The sequence below is a fragment of the Malus domestica genome, chromosome 11 (genome assembly GCF_042453785.1).
Source record: "Malus domestica chromosome 11, GDT2T_hap1".
Taxonomy (NCBI): Eukaryota; Viridiplantae; Streptophyta; class Magnoliopsida; order Rosales; family Rosaceae; genus Malus; species Malus domestica.
In genome coordinates this window covers 24,139,333-24,153,081 of record NC_091671.1, presented here as the reverse complement: position 1 = coordinate 24,153,081, position 13,749 = coordinate 24,139,333, and the positions used below count along the sequence as shown (strand labels likewise).

At 36.1% G+C, this 13,749-nt stretch overlaps 1 protein-coding gene across 2 annotated transcripts; it reads left to right on the top strand.

The window, feature by feature from the left end:
* The first annotated feature begins 4,933 nt into the window (after nucleotides 1-4,933).
* LOC103420049 (uncharacterized) lies at nucleotides 4,934-9,441 on the top strand. Of its 2 annotated transcripts, XM_008358113.4 has the most exons (5): nucleotides 4,934-5,306; nucleotides 5,599-5,729; nucleotides 8,477-8,581; nucleotides 8,728-9,138; nucleotides 9,250-9,441. In XM_008358113.4, exons 1-5 carry the CDS (start codon nucleotides 5,238-5,240, stop codon nucleotides 9,275-9,277), a joined length of 744 nt encoding a protein of 247 aa, XP_008356335.2. In that variant the 5' UTR covers nucleotides 4,934-5,237; the 3' UTR covers nucleotides 9,278-9,441. The 2 variants fall into 2 exon arrangements, with proteins under 2 accessions (XP_008356335.2, XP_028944612.1); XM_029088779.2 differs by having other exon boundaries at nucleotides 8,728-9,380.
* Nucleotides 9,442-13,749: the final 4,308 nt, after the last annotated feature.

The following is a 13,749-nucleotide window of genomic DNA, read 5'->3' as shown; positions in this document are numbered from 1 at the left end:
ATGTTTGAAATTAATTAATAATTAATAATCGATTAATTAGTTGATTAATAAATAACTAATTAGTAATTAACAATTAATTAATTGATTAATGGTTATCGAAATAATTATTAGTTTGTTAATTAATTGGTTTGGATTTTTTTTTCTTTGAATTTTCCTAGCTTGTGTTGAACTCCCAAAGCTTGACATGTGGGGCTTTTTCATGAGTTGAGTTTGAATTCCTTTCCTCATGTTGAACTATATAAGAAAGATGAATTTCCATTCCTTACATTTCTTTCATTTGCTCCTTGAGTTGATGCACTAAATTAGTGAGACTTTGGAACAACGTAAAGTGTCGAGTTTGTGACCTTCGCCCGGTTTCTTCGGTCACCTAGTGATGATAATATGTAAAGAGATACAAATAGGGAATTAATACAAGATGTACGTGGTTCACCTTAAGTTTGGCTACGTCCAAGGGGTAGATGAGTTCTCATTAATAATGAAGGGTTTACACAATACATAGGTTCAAGCATAATCATCATTAGGGGGTTCTAATGACGAGTTTAAGCACAGTAATGACATTAACCCCAAATTGTAGGAGAATGGTTTTCTTTTATAGTTGAGGAGAGTCACTCGCTTCCATTCGCGGTTGATGTGGGACTCTAGGAGCTTTATTATAATATTGACACGTGTCACGATGTGATTGGGCTCCTGGTTGGAAAGAAACTCTTGTGCTTCGATAGGGGTGCCTCAACATGGCTCTTTCACCGGGTCCTTGAAAGTATGAAGTTGACTGGTACTTAGTACTTTCGGGGTTAGTGAAGTATGATACAAACAATGTTTACTATAACCTGGATCAAATAATCTGTAGGAAACCTTAATGGTAATCAAACATTAAGATAAACAAACAAATTAAACTATAAAATCAGTGAATAAAAAAGAAAATAGATTGATGAATTGAATGCTTTAACTTAATAACATAATATAGTTTTGCAAGGCTACATCAAAATCCATAGCTATGAACTTATTACACAACATGATCACATAATATATAGATATGAAGAACAACATGAGTGAAATTAAATTCATAGAAGAAACCCTCTAAAGCAATTCAAGTGTGGAACTCCTTCAAGCATATCGCGGCTGCATGGTTTCTTCAGTGGCAGTGGATGGTGAAGGGAAATAGGGGTTTGTTTCTGGAAGAAAAGCTAAAGAAAGAGAAGAGAGAGAGAGAGAGAGAGAGAGCTTCGGGCGTCCCCAAAGGGGGCTTGTGTAAAAGTGATGTGAAACCCTAGTATTTATATGCTAAATAAGGCAGCAGCATATTACAAGGTGGTTCTAACCATGAAGCCAAGTTTTTGAACGTTTTTCTTTATTTGGCTCCTCCAAATTAGGCTAGAGATTTCAATTCCTTTCCCATTATGCTCTTGGTCTTCTAGCAAGCCAGATTTGTTTTGGATTCATTATTTAGGCTTCAAAACAACAACTAAACTTCTTTCCACGTTTGAATAAGGGCCAGCTCCAAAAATAGCATGTTTTCTCTTCTTATGATTTCAAATTGATCCTAAAGCATATGTAACTGCATATTAACACAAAATAGGGTAAAACACAACCAATTTAACTCAAAACCATCATAAAGAGACTAGAAATCGATGGTATAAATGTTGAAATATATGAGTTATCAAATACCCCTAAACCTGATTTTTGCTAGTCCTTGAGCAAAACTAAAACTAAAAACAAACAAAACAAAGAAAAGTCTAACTAGACCACTTTCGCTGGCTAAACAATTGCATTGAGCATGTGCAACAAGCTTTTAAACCTCTAGGTGTCCCTAGTAGGAGAAGTTGTGTCTCCTGAGGCTTTACAACGATGATGCCCACAAACATCTACAGACTATGCAAATAAATTGGTTAAAGCATACTTAAAACAAACTAATAAGAACCAATGAAAGTTTAGTCATACATTCAAACCAAAAGTCTGCCACTTCAATGAATCGTATCATGTGTATAGTGAAAATTATTACTCCATGACTCATGACATCAAAGACACCATACTTAAATGCCAAAGCTAGAATTCGCCTCGACTCTAGTCCTTATAGATATCACTCAAATTTTCACATAGATCCTAAGGTGTAGTCTCTTAACAAACATATGTGAGTGGAGTTATGTGAAATGGAATCAAAATGCTCACATACGAAATATGAGACAAAAGCACGATTTTGAACAAATCTCATGAAAGGAATCAAATACTAAGAATATGGATAACACACATACTTACTAGCACCCATGAATACATCCTCAAATATCAACTAGGTCTTTCATAAGGTTGTAATGTAAGGCTTAGGCTAAGGCCATGAAAGAATGGATAGGAAATACTAAAGCTTGGGACATATCAAAGTGTCTTCCTTGTAATACTAGCAAGCTCTCCTCTCGAAATGGTCTTCGTTGTTTGTTCTTGGCGTCCAGGACCCATGTGTGATAAAGATTTGAAAATTACAACTTCTTTGATCTGTCTTTTCCTTTTTTTTTTTTTAATTTCTGAAACTTTGTTTCTTGTTTTGCAATTCCAGCACATGTTACCTCTGTACACGCCACATTTTTGATCCAGAGCTCAATCTATCATTGTCTTCATCACTTCAATATTCCCTAATGGGCTATGATGGGTAAAGTTTGGTGGGGGTGATGAAAGAATCAGACTAAAAGTGTTTGGCTGCAACAAGGGTGAATGGAGCATATAAAAGGATGTGAATTAAGCCTTTTAGTGGTTAAAACATGCAAAGCCTAACATTGCCTCAATGAGTTCAATCATTAGTGATAACAAGCATATGGTATTTGCAACATATGATTATTCTTAGCATCCAATCAAAGAGAAATAATGAGATCATTTGAATTGAGTCTGAAAGAAAAAGATAGGATTAGAAACATTTTAAACCATCTTAAAGAAGTAGATAGGCTCAAAATAGCTCACCAAGGTAGTCTCCACTATCCTTCTTCCAGAATTTTGAGCATGATACTTTTATCACTATAACAAGTCAAAGAGTACCAGCTTTGTGAAAAAAATTATGATACGAAACATTTTCATGACAACACCATAGTCTTGATTGTAAACATAACCCTCATATACATTCACAATAGTAAGCAAAAACAAACTTTAGCCAAAACTAAAAGCAAATAGAAAATTTCAATCCCACACCCCAAAACCTAAACTAAGCGTTGTCTTTGATGCGTAAAAAATGAATAGAATGCAGTAAAAGAAAACAAATAAAAGAAAAGAACACAAATCCAACTAGGTTGCCTCCTAACAAGCGCTTTATTTTATGTATAGGTGAGACATGGTACCATGATAGATGAATGTAGGTGGCAGGAAATCAAGGTACCTCCGAACCTTGGTCAGAAGAAATGGTTTCTTTCAAGGGACTTTGAATATGGTGCGTTGAATTTCCATAAGGACTCGATTGTGATGGCGTTTTTTTGTCTCTCCTTGTGAATAAATTGCGAGACCATATCCTCAAAATAAGATGAAGAGGTGGTGACAACAATGTGTTCAATAGACAAGTTGATGGCTGCTAAGGATGAATGCAATACATTCAGGGTAACAATCTCATCGTCTAGCTTCAAATCTTATTTCTTATGGTGAATGGGCAACAATGATTCGTTGACACACCCCGACCCGAAATGTCCACTAGGACTTCGAATTGAGCTGTGCTGACTGACACCTGGAAGGTGACGAAGCCATAAAGTGTAGTGATGTGGAAAATGTGAATAAATTTAAACCTTCAAGTGCCTAAATACAAGAGTGCGCATATGAGCAGGAATGAGCCTATGTCACATGTGAGCATAAGTACAATACAGTAAAATAGGGTGAGAATTATACCATCAAAGGTAATCGTCTACACCAAGATTTGCCAAGAATCCTCGTCAATACGAAAACTAAGTTGCTAAAACCTGGAGGGCTGAAAAACAAGGGTAAGTGGGCCTGAAAATAAAGTTTTAATAAAAACCTTTTGAAAACGTTATAACCTCTTGCCGTAAAACAAGTATAATTTCCAAAATGTACATATTAAGTATAGTATTAAAATGCTTACCATAACCAGCAATATTTCAAGGATGCCATACGTCACAACTTTCGTAAATAAGTTCATGACATCCATAATCACATATTTTCACCTAAATAAACATATCACATTGCATACACATCGATGGATGCTGACTCACGAGTTTATGCAGAAATATTCTGACATGAACATGATTGGGTGTAATAATGATATACGCTATAGTACTAATAGTCGACAGACAAATTTAGTGGCAGCAATGATATTTTAGTGCCCAGTGCTACAGCCGAAGAGATTTTTATTGCTAGGCTCTCATGTATGGATTCACAGCTTGTATTGATTCATCAACGGCATAGAGAGAAGATAGGCATTCGGGTTATCTTCATGTGCTGAAAAAAGAGGATTTTTGGGAAAAATAATCATGGACCTTTTTATGATTTAATTTGGGGCAAAAAAGTAATTTTATGACTATTTATATGGGCTTGAACCCATTTAACTTTTCTTATTGACCTATGCTTAATTAACAAAAATATTTCATTGATTATGTCTAAAATAAAAAATGACTATAGATATGTGGTTCATTCGTAAAGTTTTTATTGATTTTTTGCCAAATTTTCTAAACAAGGTATTGCAAAAAGAGAAGGAGAGTTGAAAATGTAAAACGAGAATGTTCAACGGTTAAAAACGTGAGAAGGTTTACTAGCTAAGAAAAAGTTGAAAAGTATGTCGAAAGGCAAAACGTGTAAGCACAATACACTCCCACATTTCATCACAAGCCCATCGACATCTAACCTAACCTTACAAGTTACACCCAGAGGTCCCACAGTCCCAAATAATCGGAACATTAAAAATCATTTTTTTATTTTTATTTTTGTTTTAATTTTAATCGGACTAACAATTTATGTCATCCACAACCTTCATCATCTCCTCCTCTTCTTCCTAGGGCTATTCATTCCCAAAAGAGGGCCTCCCCCCCTCTCTCTCTCTCCATCTCTCTCTCCACCTCTTTCTCTCTCTGTCTCTCTCTAACCTTTTCCCTGTAGTATTATATATCATGTAGGATAGAAGAATCAGAATAATTCTCCAGCATCTACATAATCAATAGATATACAACATATACAATTTCTTCATTTTTTCAGGCATCGTAGAAATTAAGCTAGATCACTAGAACATATTTTTCAATTCTATCACCATAACTTCAGTCATCATCATGGACGGTCATGATCAGCTACTCATCGACGTTCTTACCGATTTATCCACCCTGCAACATCACCATCAAGTACTTCTTCTTCCGGCCAGATCTAACTTCGTTTTCCGATCCGTTTATTTTTATCGTAACCCAGATGCTGTTTACCTAGAAACTGAAAAGGGGCAATGAAAATTTTATTGGGGTAAAATTGGGATTTCTGAAATTTGTGTCCTTGTGTGTTTTCTTGCATTTTCTAGGCTACCAAACGCTAATATTTTTGAAATTGGTTGTCTGATTGGAAAGCTTGGTTAATGTTTCCAGTTTGTTTGGATTCTGGGGTTTTGTTAAATTTGTTAATTTTGGGGATGATCAAAATTTTCAGGCGGAATTGGGGAGGGAAGAGGAAAATGTTGAAAAGAAATGTGGGAATCATGGTGGGGTGTGTGCAATATGCTTGGATGAGATTGTGCTTCAAGAAACTGCTCTGGTAAAAGGTTGCGAGCATGCCTACTGGTTTGTCTAATCAGTCTCTTTATCTTTCAATTTACACTGCTGCTTTTTTCGGAATATAAAGTATTGCTCTGCTGCATTTTTCTTGGTACCATAGATGTGGTTTGTGCATTTGATGCCGGAACTGTTTTGTGTATTTGTAATGTTGCTTTAGTCGTTTACTCATTTGGTATTGGTTTTGTACAACTTCTGTGGTAACTTGTTTAGCCTCATTGGGAATATGCGTATGAGCGTAACCCTTAGGGTCCCGTTTGGTACGTGGACGGGACGGAACGGAACGGAGTGGGACAAGGTGTTCCGTCCCATATTTGGTGCGCCTAAAACGCCTAAAACGGGTGGAACGCCTTGTTCTATGAGATGAGTTTTGGGTGAATTTTCGTTCCGCCTCACCCCTGGAACGACTCGTTCCACATTCGTGGAACACAAAATTATAACCTCTCCATCTCCTTCATCCTCCTCCTTGTTTCCATCCGAGGGCATCTTTGCTCCCTCTCCGTTCTGTCCCGTCCCATTCCGTTCCGTCCCGTCCCGTTTGCATACCAAACGATACCTTAATTCACTTTTCTTAAAAATGCTACTCGTCGGCTTGTTTTTGTCTGGGGTTGTACTGTACGCTCACCAGGCTTCTGACATTTCAAAGTTCAATGGTGCCATAAACATTTCATACAATGATTTGTTATCTCAAGTCTCGTTAAGGCGTTTCCTTGGACCACTTGTGAGCTGAGACAACGCAGCGAAATCAATTAGCACCTGTTGTACCGTGGGGCAAGGTTAAAAGCCATGTGTTTAAGGTGTATGCCAATACAAGTTTGTAGTTTAGCGTGTAAAAAGACAGAAGATGCCTACATCTAAAGTTTCCTTTAATTCTGATTGGGTATGTATGTAGCACGTTGGTATAATTTCCTGAAATAGTAGATCATAGTGATGTATTGATTAGAAAGTGGGAGATCATGACAGTTTTGAACCAATGAAATAAGTGTTTTAGATGTTTTGTAGACATTAGATCAGAAAATGGAGTACTTAGGAAATTAGTGGATGTAAATTTACTGCTATCATTGGCATATGCATGAATAAGCTTGATATGCTGTAAAGGCCTTCAAGATTTATGTTCAAATTTTCTCATCTATTGATGATTTTATAAATGAAGATCACTTTCCTCTATAGAAAATTTAAAGGCTTGTTATCATGTTCCGAATGGATTTTATAATTGTCTTGACCTATTTGTTCATTTGCCTTTATGTTTTAAAGGATGGTGTGTTTCTTATATGTTAATGCACACATGTCACTGGTCGAAGTAACTACATAAATTCCATAGATTTTGTGTTGCATTTTCAGACCATACTCTTAACTTTTACTGATCAGTTTGCTTTTTCTTTTTAAATTTTTAGAAGAGGTATGTTTGTCCCATGTCACTTAATGAAAAACAATTTGTTTGCTTCATGTCATATTCTTTAGATTTACCACACCTTTTAACAATGAAACTTTGTTTTTATCTGCACTTTAAGCAAGTATTATCCTTTTATTGCAAGATTTTTAGTTTAATTTTTTTGCATTAGGGGGTTTATGGAATTTATTTTGTTTTATTTGTTTGTCCTTTTTTCTTGTGTTTTAAGAATGATGAGTTGCCTCTATGTTATGATCCGTGAAAGGTGCTTCACTGCTCTGGAGTGACTAGATAAACCTCATTCACTTCTGCAGTGAACTTTGAGATGCGCCTTTTCCTTGCCAATTGATGCTTGAGTTAATTTATTATCTTTGTATCATTTTATTGCATTAACCACCCTGTGAACATCGGAACTTCGCTTTTATCTGCTCTTAAGAACCATAAGTGTGCATTGCTCTTTTACTGCAAGAAGTTTGGGCACACTCCATAACCATTTTGTTTTTAGGTTTTGTTGTTTTTTGTTTTCGTAATAAAGATAAGAGGGAGGAAAGAGAATAGAGGAGGGACAAATGAAGTAGGAAGTAGGAAACAATAAACTAGAAAAGAAAGCTTACTAAAAATCATATTCAGTTTTTAGTTGTTTCTCTGTGTACTCTTCTATATCCGTCCGTTCACTTCCTAACCACACTCCTCCACCTTTTCTGATCCATCTTCTCCCTTGTATTTCCCCTCTATTTCTAACAAAAAAGTGAAAAACTAAAACTAAAAACTAAAAATGAAATGGTTATCTAACAGGCCCTTAGTTTTCTGTGATTGCATGTTTCTATGTTAGCAAGATATGCTATTGGGGTTTGCTGTCTGCGTTTATGAGCTATAATGGTCCTTCTATCTAGGTGGTAGTCGAAAACGATATGGAGACTGAGTGCTCGTATGAGTAGTGAATCTTTTGACTTATGCCAACCTTCTTTCAGCCCTTTCCTTTTTCCAGTTCCTGATATAGTAGATTCTCTCTTTCCCCTGCTTTTATAAGTTTCTCTTTTTCACAAGAAGGATAAGAATCTGGTATTTATTTGCTTTATATGTTTCTTTGTTCTTTATTTTTCTTTTATTTGAGTTCTCTTGCTCTCTAATCTCTGAATGTTTACTTTTATGTAAATGCTGACGTTTGAGAACTCAGAACACTAGATATACTCTGCACTATTTTGGAGTTATGGAAAGACAGGCTTTAGTTAAACGAGTAGAGTGTTTTCTTGTATACTATGTCTCACATGAAAAATAAAATAGGAAGAAAGCTTCACGGAGTTTGTTTATTTCTTTTTAAATCTGGGCTGTCGGATTCATGATTTTTCATTTTCCATGTGTGCAGTGCAACCTGTATTCTTCGTTGGGTGACATACAGCCAAAAACCCACCTGCCCTCAGTGTAAACATCCTTTTGAATTCCTGAATGTCCATCGTTCTCTTGATGGCAGGTATCTAAAGTCTTCTTGTTTCTCTTTATGTGCATATTTAGAAAGGGAGAAACGTGATTATGAATTAGGTGAGAACCTCCCGGTAGGATGCTGTTTTTGACATTCCTAAGAAAAGAAAGCATATCTTCATTTTCGTGCTTTGACAGCATACAAGATTACATGTTCGAGGAGAGTGTGTGCCTACTCCTTAGAGCCAAATGGTTTGAGCCGTTAGTTGTGGAGGAGCGTGAAGAGGTGTATGAAGGCCATGAGGATTATTATTATTATCCCTACGAGGATGAAGAGGATGATGATCTAGATGACGCTTACTTCAGCAGTTCATCGGTTATCCGGATTGGTAATCGAAGATGGGGTGATAATGGATATGTGAGGGGTGGGCGTCAAGAAGCAAGGCCTGTTCACAGATCAAGTACCCAGGATTCGGGTGCTAGTTCGTCTCGTGAGCCTAGGAAGAAAGAGGCTGCAGTGGATAAGACCGGGAGGCGTGCAAAGCGGGCACTCAAACGGGAAGCGGCTGATAAGGCAGCTGCAGCAAAACATCAGCAGCATTTGGCAAGGTTGGGCCGGAAGTAATTTCATTTATGCAATTGCATTATATTGCAGATCTTAAACCCCTCACCCCCATCTCATGTACATTACTCCCCTGACCTTTTTCTTTTGGGTTACAGACTCTTTTCCGTCGACCGTGTTAAATAATGTACCATCAAAGGGAAGGAAAAAGGGAAAAAAAAAGAAACAAAACAAACACCAGAGGACGCTGTGAAATAATGACTCGCCTCTCGGTTTGTATCTTTAGAAATTCTTCAGATTACATTTACCGAAAAAAAAAGATAAAAAAAATCAGATATGTACATTCTCAATTCTTCATGGCATAGAACCAAAGCCAGCGGCGTTTTTTTGATTTCTATAGCGGATTTCGTTTAGTGGGATAAGGTTTTATTATTTGTTTGTACATTCTCATTCTTCTTGATTTCTAGTCGGCTTTTGATTGTCTTCCTGTTACGTTCTCCTTTTTCTAGCACGTGATATTTTCCGTAGAAATGTAAAAGGTTCAGAAATGATATGATCTGTATGATCTAAAAGATATAAAAATTTGATTTTTAAATTTTTGATTTTTGATTTTTGATTTTTTTTATATCATAAATGGTTCCTGAATCGTCACCAAAAGACAAATGAGCCGAGCTTGAGCTAAATATTAGACTTGTTAGTAGAAGTATCAAACTTTATACTTTGATTAGCAGGGATGGGTTCAAGAAATCGAAAATTGAAAAAAATCGACTCGAGTTAAAAAATCAAAGTGAATCGAAGTCATTTGGTTAGGTTTTTCAGCGGGTCAGAAATTGAACTAAACCGAACCAAATACATATTCATTTTATTATTTAGTTATTTATGTTGGGTTTTTATTTTTTTAAACCCACTTTCAAGCCTAATTTATAAACCCAATTTTTTTGTTTTGTTTTGAAGAGTGCAATATTTCATTCATTGATGAAAGGGCATTACATATACATATCATGAAAAACTCAGTCCCAAAAGGATCCTTGCAAACTAGATCTAAAATATTACAATAAAGCAACATTAATCGCAAAGCAATAAGTAGAATTCAATCACTTGTTTGATCTCATCGAGAACTGCATGATTACACATATTAATAGAATTATTAAACTTCGTGTTACAAAGAGATTATGTGAGAACAAAAATCTTAAACCATAAATTGGGACAGAGAATACAATGCCCATGGGTCTATTGTAATACCTAACCACCGCCACGATCCCAGGACACCAAATAAAGTAGATCCAACAAATTAAACAGCTCTACCCTTCACACATAGATCCAAAAGGCGTAGCACACCAAAACGAAACTAAAAATCAAGCACCCTCCTATAAAGAGAAATCAAACTAGCAAACTCTCCTATCAAACCAAACTCCAAGACAATTCCTAGAAATTATTAAACAGCAACAAAATAAAAGGATAAGCTCATGTCGCCGCTCCACATCTTCCAGACATCTGAAAGGCATATCACTACACCGGATGAACCCAAATGTCTTACTGACTAAACTCGATCCCGACACAATTCGACATCTTCCATGGCTTCCCGCTTCAACTCCATATCGATGTAAATAACTAGATCCAAATCCTTGTGTTAATTGAGTGCGTAGGTCAAAAGACGACGACTATCTTGGTGACTACAACGTTTCATGGCGACAATTCAACACCAAATAAAGTAAGCGAAAAGCGAGAGGGAAGAGACGAAGAATGATTTTCAAGAAGATTGCCACCGACTCCAAAGCCAAAGGCAGGAGCCAGAGGCAGAGAGTTTTCCTTTGGTTTTTCTCTAGACGGTTTTCTAAACCCAAATATGTTAAAAGCTAAACTTCAAGCCCATAATACAAAAAGTCTTCTTGCTACAAACCCTAGCATATCTTTTCTCCCTCATTTCTTCTTTCTTCCTTAACTGCATCTTCTCTCCCTTTTCTTTCTTTTTTTTTCCCTCATTTTCTTTCTTCCAAGCAGCCCCACCTTCCTTCCCTCTCCCACTTATTTTTTTTCCTCCCTCTTCTTTATCTCTCCCTCTTCTCATGCCCTCATCTGACGCTGCACTGCCCGTAACCGCATCCAATTTTGATTGAAATCGAGATCGAGGTAGAGACAGAGATCGAGATCATAGGAACAATCATGTGCATGTCATTTGCTGTAGTGTATATATTGCATATTTACATATTTAATACTTTTCGCATTAAGGTAGTTTAGGACATGGTAAGCGTTGAAGATAACAAGGATACATAGTCCTAATGTGTATTATCATATAATAGTTAGCAAATACATTGTACAAAACTACATTACACTGCTTAACATCTAAGTCTTCAAATTTATTCTACAATAGCTATTAAGCATAACTCTCATCGAACCATCACCGTTACCAAATTTTGTTATACAATTCGACTTCCTCCATTATCAAAGAATGCCATTTTGGTTTATGCGGTTCCTTTCCCTTTGCTACCTGATGAAAATCCTTAAACTCCTTGTTGCAATCCTCCTCCATTTTTTACTTGTACCTCCAAGGACACGACTCAATATCGTCGCAATGCTTTTGCAACAATTGAAAATTGAGGAATGGGATCCTTTCTCGAGACGCATTAGTCTTTGTTTTTTGCTTACTTGCATGGTAAAGCGCTTCGTTGGCTTTACCACTGAGGTCCACATGCTCTTTTTCGGCCTTCATTAGCTTGTGGTTCCAATACTCAGCAACGCCTGTCTCATAATCGAGTTTCGCACATACCTGATCTATATTTTACAGCAACGTCTCCGAGTTGACAAAGCTAAACGATGATGTAGGTTTTTCCTTGGGTGACCTCGGAAGTGGAGGAGGTTCCACGTTGTACCACTTGTGGAACTCAGCATTAAAACCCTTAGTTTTATGTTTGAACTTCGACATGTTGGTGTTGTGAATTGTTTTTGCTATCTGAGAATTGGAATGACTTTTTTGCTATGGGGTTAATGCTATTGAAAATAAGTGTGAGAAGCCTATTTATTCAAGTGCAACATTGATGTGGAAGAAAACCCGTTGGGTAAAAGAGAGATTGTGTTGAAGGTGTTTGTGTGGTGAGGATTTGATGCGTGTGACCTACAAAAATTGTAGGAATCCCCAACACTCCTTTTTTGTCCTTCCTGCTACTTCATTTCCAATATGAGTTAGTGTGTTGTCAAATCTCACACCCCCTACTTCATTTTCAGCATATAGCTATCAATTCCTGCTACTTCATTTCCACCATATAATATAATATAGGTTAGGAAAATTGATTAGTGGCGGAGCCACATGGATGCCAGGGTTGGTCCAGGCCCATCCTAGAATTTTTGTACTATATATCAATTGTGTGCAAGTTTAAATAATATTCAGCGTTAGGTCAGTTGGTGAGTATAGTTTGATAGTTTCAACAAGACATGGGTTTGAAACTTAATGGTTTTTACATCTTTTTTTGTTTTTTGTTTTTCTAAACCTAGCCTTATGTTTTACCATATAAAATTCAATTCCTTTTTAGTTCTATACAAATGTGCATATAGTGTACATATAATTCATGTATTTGTGTTGGAATATGATTTTGATAACATGGTTTTATATATACAAATAACATGGATTTGTATATATACCTAACTTGGCCATTATTCTAGAATTAATGACCTTGTAATTCATGTATTTGTGTTGGAATATGATTATGATAACATGGTTTTCACAATGTGTAATTATGTGTGAAGGTACACTGTAACATTGGAGACTAATATACATGATTGTAGTGAAATAGATTAATTAATTAATAAAGAAATAATATAACTGTTTAATTAAATAATTCTAAAGGACATGACTGTTGGATATGACTGAATAGTTGTATACAACGGAAAAAGTCATATGCAAAGGGTGTTTCATCTCTATATATTCACCAAATCCCTTTCTTGTCAGAACCATTCAATGCCAACGTATAATTATTCACTGTCTGTCATATCTATTCCCATTCTTGTCCAAGATACAAACCATCTATTTAAGTTGTCTTCTTAGAGCAACTCCAGTGTAGGAGCCCTCCCCCCAGGCTATTCACTATTTAATCCACCTAGTGAACAGTAACTGCCCTTAATGAATAGTGCATTCCCCTGACAATTGCCTTTTGCATCTCCACCCCTTCACTGAATAGCCCTGGCAATTGGTAATAAAATATTAGTATTTTTTTATTTATAAAATAATACATAATAATTTTATTTGTAATTTCGGATAAGATTTTTAATCGTTCTCGTTGCGTCACGTGTCAATATCCGAAAAGCCAATAGCAATAAAATTTTTGTATTTTTGTATTTATAAAATAATTCAAAAGAATTTTATTTGTTATTTCGGATTAGATTTTTAATCGTTCTCGTTGCGCCACGTGTCATTATCCGCAAAGACAATTATTGGTGATGGATTTCCGATAAAATTTTTAATCGTTGTGTCAAGGCACATGTCATTATCTAAAAAGATAATTATTGGTGATGGATTTCTGATAAGATTTTTAAGCCACATGTCACAATCTGATTACAATCTTTGATGATAGATTTCCACCAGATTTTTAACGAATGATGGCATGCCACTTGGCACACCAATTTTCTCAAGATCTCTATCATTATTCATAGTTTCTGCTTCATTC